Raw genomic sequence first — 6,353 nt, 5'->3', positions numbered from 1 at the left:
TTGTGGAGTCTCCTTCTCTGGAGATATTCAAGACCCGCCTGGCCACGGTGCTGTGCAGCCTGCTCTGGGTGACCCTGCTTGGGCAGGGGGCTGGGCTGGGTGACCCACAGAGGTCCCTTCCAACCCCTACTACCATTCTGTGATGCTGCATCTTTCCTCCTGAAGACACCAGTCCCTTCCCAGCATCTGACTGCCCTGCCGCTTTGCAGCGTGCACAGCATCACCCATGTGTTCTTGCTGGTTTTACTGGTTGGCACCTCCTAGTGACAGTACCCGAGAGACTCAGAAGAGCATTGCCTTCCCCTGGTGAAAAAGAAAAACCCGGTTACAATTTTCCCATAATTCTCTCACACTTGCTAAAAAAAAGCACCTAAGTCCCTTTCATGGCACTGACCCTTGCCATTTGGATTCTCCAAGCATCTCCTAGGACAGCTGGGAGAAGCTCTCAGTACATTTACCAAAGCAGCTTTCGGAGCTGTATGGGGTGGGTGGAAAATGAATAAAAAGCCAAAGTGAAAGACCAAATTCTTTTCTCCCAACCAAAGCTCTCCAGCACATCCCTGCAGTGCGTAGCATCTCCCAGTTTGCTGGAACCTACTGAGAGATGGCCCAGCCATCCCAGGCTCCAGTGTTCCTCTTCTGTGCATGGCTGGTGTCCGTGGCTGCCAAATGCCTGTTCTGAAATTGGTGGTTTCCTCCACCTTCATCCCTCCCCAGCAAGAGTGCTGCCCACAGCAGCGTCACTGGAATGCTCTCTCCCATGAGACAGGGGCTGTTACCTGTGCTACCCCTCACCTGCAAGATGCTGGTTTCTGTCTTTCTCCTTTTCACCCTGCTTCCTCCTTCTTGACCGCTCAGCTACTGGGATGAGGCAAAGGCTGGGCTGTAGGTTCTGGGAGAGAGGTAAAAGGAGGTTTGAGAAGCGGACCAGGCTGGGTACTGAGGTCCAGCTCTTCCTTGTCCGGTCTTGTTTAACATCTTTATCAATGATCTGGATGAGGGGATTGAGTGCTCCCTCAGTCAGTTTGCAGGTGACACCAAGCTGGGTGGGAGTATCAATGTGCTTGAGGGCAGGAAGGCTCTGCAGAGGGATCTGGACAGGCTGGATCGATGGGCCGAGGCCAACTGTATGAGGTTCCACAAGGCCAAGTGCCAGGTCCTGCCCTTGGGTCACAGCAACCCCACGCAACGCTCCAGGCTTGGGAGGAGCGGCTGGAGAGCTGCTGGGCGGAAAAGGACCTGTGGGTGCTGGTCGGCAGCCGGCTGAACATGAGCCAGCAGTGTGCCCAGGTGGCCAGGAAGGCCAATGGCATCCTGGCTTGGATCAGGAATGGTGTGGCCAGCAGGAGTAGGGAAGTGATTGTGCCCCTGGACTCAGCACTGGTGAGGCTACACCTGGAGTGCTGTGTTCAGTTTTGGGCCCCTCACTCCAAGAAGGACATTGAGGGGCTGGAGCGTGTCCAGAGAAGGGCAGCGAGGCTGGGGAGGGGTCTGGAGAACAAGTCCCATGAGGAGCGGCTGAGGGAGCTGGGGCTGTTCAGTCTGGAGAAGAGGAGGCTGAGGAGAGACCTTCTTGTTCTCTCCAGCTCCCTGACAGGAGGGTGTAGTGAGGCAGGGGTTGGTCTCTTCTGCCCAGTAACCAGCGACAGGACGAGAGGCAATGGCCTCAAGTTGCAGCAGGGGAGGTTTAGATTGGATATTGGGGGAAAATGTCTTCATGAAAAGAGTGGTCAGGCCTTGGACCAGGCTGCCCAGGGCAGTGGTGGAGTCCCCATCCCTGGAGGGATTAAAAAACCATGTGGATGTGGCGCTTGGGGACAGGGTTTAGTAGGCATGGTGGTGTTGGGTGGATGGTTGGATGACTTGATAATCTTAGAGGTCTTTTCCAAACTTAATGATTCTATGACTCCAGTAAGAGAGGCTAAGCCCAGTGACAGTCACTGTTTACTGGTCAAACACCCCAGCTGGCAGCCTGGGTAGTGGGAGACCAGGGCAGAACAGCAAATGATGGCGAGAAGCAGTGAAAATAGTTTGAACCAAACAGGTTGCTGCTCCCCAGGGGTGAGCGCACAAATATGACAGGGGGTGCAGTCTGGTGTAGGGTGGCAGCAGACCCTGTCCTGGTGTGCACCAGCCCCGTGATGCCACCAAGCCACAGTGATGTTCTATGCTGGGCATGAGTGAACAAGCCTCAAAGAGGTCTGTTGATCCATCAGCCTGGCAAAGCTCATCTGGCCAGTGCCTCCAGTTGAGGCTCTACACTTCTAGAAACCAGTAGAAGAACTGGAGATAGACCAGAGGAGGGGATCAGCCCATGAGAAAGACTGAAGGCACTGATCTGGAGACAGAAATGAGCAAGTGGTTTGGTATGGTTCTTTGGTCATGACAAAGTCACAGGGATTTGGCTTGCAGGAAGGCTTATTTTGCACAATGAAAAGGGTGGATAATCAGGAGGTAGATTGCCTTGGGGTGGCGTGGAGGCTCCTCTAATGACAGCCCGATGCTCTGAAAGGGGCAAAATATATATATTTAAAATATTAATTTATTAAAAATAGTATATAATTCATAATACATAATTATTATAGTAATATATTAATAGTAGTATTGTATTATTATACATTATATTACAATATAATAATAATAATAATAATATACACAGCCTAGCCAGCCCAACAGGGTATATTATTATTATTATTATTATATTGTAATATAATGACACTTATATTGTAATATAATGACACTTCCACATCACGTGTGTCGCTAAGGAAACAACATACAGTGGCACCAGTGGTCAGATACAAATAGCACCGCGTGTCACGGGATGCATTCGGATTGCACTGCGTGCCCATTGCCCTCTGCACCTCCCCGCCAGGCCAGTCTACCCTCATTTAAATCATAACCTGAGAGGTGGGGAGAGTTTTTTGTGATGTCCCCAAAAGAGTTATAGGCAAAGCAGGCAGTATCCTGAGACAGTGAAAATCATACTCTCTGCTTGCAGACCCTGCAACAAGATGGGACTCAGTTCTCTGGTTTTGTGTCCTTAGGTTACGGTCCATAGGACATTGGTACCTCTCTATCCTTCATGACTGTAAAGAATCACATTATTTATGTGATGAAAGCTGAGGAGTCTCATATGATCACAGAACCCTGGGAACTGACAGTTTCATGTAATGAACCGGTGTAGGAATATTGTAATTAAAAGCACAAGTCTGGCAAGACTATGTTTCTTCAGAGACCCAAACTGCTGTTAGCAGTGAATCCCTTGATGAAAGCCTGCTCTCAGCAGCCTTCTCTCTCCCCACCCGCAGGGAGGACATCTTCACAGAATCATAGAATGCTTTGGGTTGGAAGGGACCTTTAGAGGTCATCTAGCCCAACCCCCATGACATAGCCACACCGGCTCTGCCCTCTTGCAGACTTTCTGAGGAATGGGGCATCCCAAAATGGGAGGTGGAATAATGTCAGTTGCCATAATCCATCCTTCCATGGAGAGGAGAACAGCTGTACTGCAGAAGAGATGACATGTTTCTTCTGGCATTAGTGAGTTTCTCTGGGAGAAGATATTGCTCACGAGCAACCAGTCTGGAGAGGAAGGAGGAGACTGGCTTTGTGGCATTGCTGCTCTGGGACTAGACCCGCGGCTGGGTCCCTCTCCGACAGAGCAGGATGAGGATCCGTCTGCGGATCTGCTTGGTTTTCCAGCTGTACACGAGTGGGTTCAGAACAGGTGGCACCAGGAGATAGATATCAGCCAGGAGAGTGTGAGTGAGGGGAGGCAGCCTCTTCCCAAACCTGTGGATGACGGACAAACTAATGAGTGGGATGTAGAAGATCAGGACGGCACAGAGGTGGGAAATGCACGTGCTAAAAGCTTTGGCTCGTGCTTCCTGGGAGACGATGCTCAAGATGGCCCTGATGATCATCATGTAAGATAGCAGGATGGTCAGGGAGTCCAGACCCTTGGTGAGTATCACCGCAGTCAGCCCATACAAACTGTTGACCTTGACATCTCCACAAACCAGCCTCAGCATGTCCTGGTGCAGGCAGAAGGAGTGAGACAGCATGTGGGATCTGCAGAAAGACATCTTCTTAATAAGGACAGCAACAGGCAGCACCACAGAGATGCCCCTCACGAAGATGGCCCCTCCTGCCTTCATTATCAGGGAGTTTGTCAGGACAGAGGTGTAGCGCAAAGGGTAGCAAATAGCAACAAAGCGGTCAAAAGCCATAGCCACCAGGACCCCAGACTCCATGGCAGAGAAGGAGTGAATGAAGTACATCTGGATGATGCATGCCTCAAAACAGAGGGAGGTGGACTCGAACCAGAAAATGGCCATCATGGTGGGTAGGGTGGAGAGAGACAAGCCCAGGTCTGCCACGGCCAGCATGGAGAGGAAATAGTACATAGGTGTATGGAGGCTGTGGTCTGTCTTTATCATCCACAGTAAGGTACAGTTCCCCAGGAGCATGATGAAGTACAGGCAGCAGAGAGGCAATGCCATCCAGTAGCTGCTCATCAGCAGACCTGGAATGCCGGTGAGGATGAAAGTCAGGGGACTGGACCCAGTCCTATTGGAAGGTGACATCTCACACACTGATGGTCCAAGGGTCTGGAAATAATAGTGTTTTGGAATAAAAAAACCCTGCTGTGAGACCCCCCACATGAACCCCAGCTGCAACAGTTTTGAGAGGATGGGCACCTGAGAGCCAAGAAACCCCTGTGCAGCTGCCCTCATGCATATCCTTCACATCGACCAAAGAAAAGCCACAGTGGACCAGCCCCAGGGTCACTGTCTGGGCTGTGCACAGCAGCAGATAACGAGGAAAGAGCAGTGCACCATTTAGTCTCCCCTAGTTGTAGTCCTTGTGTTGTATTTAAATACCCAGGGTTTCAGGAGATTCGGTGCTCAGCCCTTTGGGAGGTGCCTGAAAGCTGCTCAGCAACTCGGGCAAGACAAGAGCCTGGGCCCAGGGTGGTCCTGGCTGGGGAAGGAGGAGAGGTGGGATGGAGACCTGGAGGTCAGTCTTGGCACTGGGACTGGCTGCTCCTTGCAGCAGTAGAATCGTAGAATCACAGAATCATAAAATGCTTAGGATTGGAAAGGACCTTGAGAGGTCATCTAGCCCAACCCCCCTGCCATAAGCAGAGACATCTTCAACTACACCTGGTTGCTTAGAGTCCCATCCAACCTGACCTTGAAAGGTAGGAGGAGCCGCCCTGGCCATGGTGGTCCCTGCCAGGCTGAAGTACCTGGACAGGAGAGGGAAGGGGGACGGAGAGGGAGAGAGGCGAAGGTGGAGAAAGGTCAATCTTTGTGCTGAACCGTATGCGGTCAGACCACAAGAGATAACATCTCAACCAGATGAGAAGTAGCCCCATTATATGTGACTCTGTATTGATTTCTTGTCTTTTTGTTTAAGTATGACAAAACGTATAGTGTTTTAGGGAGTTTTATCAGCTCAACACGCAGGTCAGTTAACCAAACCTACCCTGATGGAGGGAAAATGGATTTGTGCTCTACGGCTGCCAAAAAGGTTAAATGGGAAGGAAGAAATTCAAAGGCTTAAATAAGACTGAGAGCCTGAAGCGGTGTTTCGTCTGCCTGAGGCCATTAGAAAACCCAGCAGCAAACACCAGGTCTCTATCTGAGCACTCTGGAAGCCACCTCTTTTCCTGGGCAGCTTCACTGCCCGGGGAGCACGGGCGACCCGCTGCAACACTCAGTGATGGGAGGCTGGGGCAAAGGGAGAGATCTCCAGAGAAATCATAGAATTATAGAATCACAGAATGGTAGGAGTTGGAAGGGACCTCTGTGGGTCACCCAGCCCAACCCCCTGCCCAAGCAGGGTCACCTACAGCAGGCTGCACAGGACCTTGTCCAGGCGGGGCTGGAATATCTCCAGAGAAGGAGACTCCACAGCCTCCCTGGGCAGCCTGGGCCAGGGCTCCGGCACCCTCAGAGGGAAGAAGTTCTTCCTCGGGTTCAGCTGGAGCTTCCTCTGCTCCAGTTTGTGCCCGTTGCCCCTTGTCCTGTCGCTGGGCACCACTGGAAAGAGTCTGGCCCCATCCTCCTGACACCCACCCTGCAGATATTTAGAGGCATTTCGAAGGTCCCCTCGCAGCCTGCTCTTCTCCAGGCTGAACAAGCCCAGCTCCCTCAGCCTCTCCTCGTAGGAGAGATGCTCCAGTCCCCTCCTCATCCTCATACCCCTTAGTGAAGGGAGTTAAAGCAGTCTATAGACAGAGAACATCAAACACCTCCTTTCCCAATTAGGGGAAAGACTCATATAGGGACAAAAGTTAGGGCTGACTGCCCCTGGGATCAGGGAAAAAAGCTCTCTGAAACTGAACC

At 51.5% G+C, this 6,353-nt stretch overlaps 1 protein-coding gene across 1 annotated transcript; it reads right to left on the bottom strand.

Annotated features, from left to right (window-relative positions):
• Positions 1–3,629: 3,629 nt before the first annotated feature.
• On the bottom strand, positions 3,630–4,586 carry LOC104339477 (olfactory receptor 51F2). Its single transcript, XM_009945634.2, has one exon. The coding sequence runs from the start codon at positions 4,584–4,586 to the stop codon at positions 3,630–3,632; it is 957 nt and encodes a 318-aa protein (XP_009943936.2).
• Positions 4,587–6,353: the final 1,767 nt, after the last annotated feature.

This window comes from Opisthocomus hoazin, chromosome 1, assembly GCF_030867145.1.
Source record: "Opisthocomus hoazin isolate bOpiHoa1 chromosome 1, bOpiHoa1.hap1, whole genome shotgun sequence".
NCBI lineage: Eukaryota > Metazoa > Chordata > Aves > Opisthocomiformes > Opisthocomidae > Opisthocomus > Opisthocomus hoazin.
This window is presented reverse-complemented; position numbering and strand designations above follow the sequence as displayed.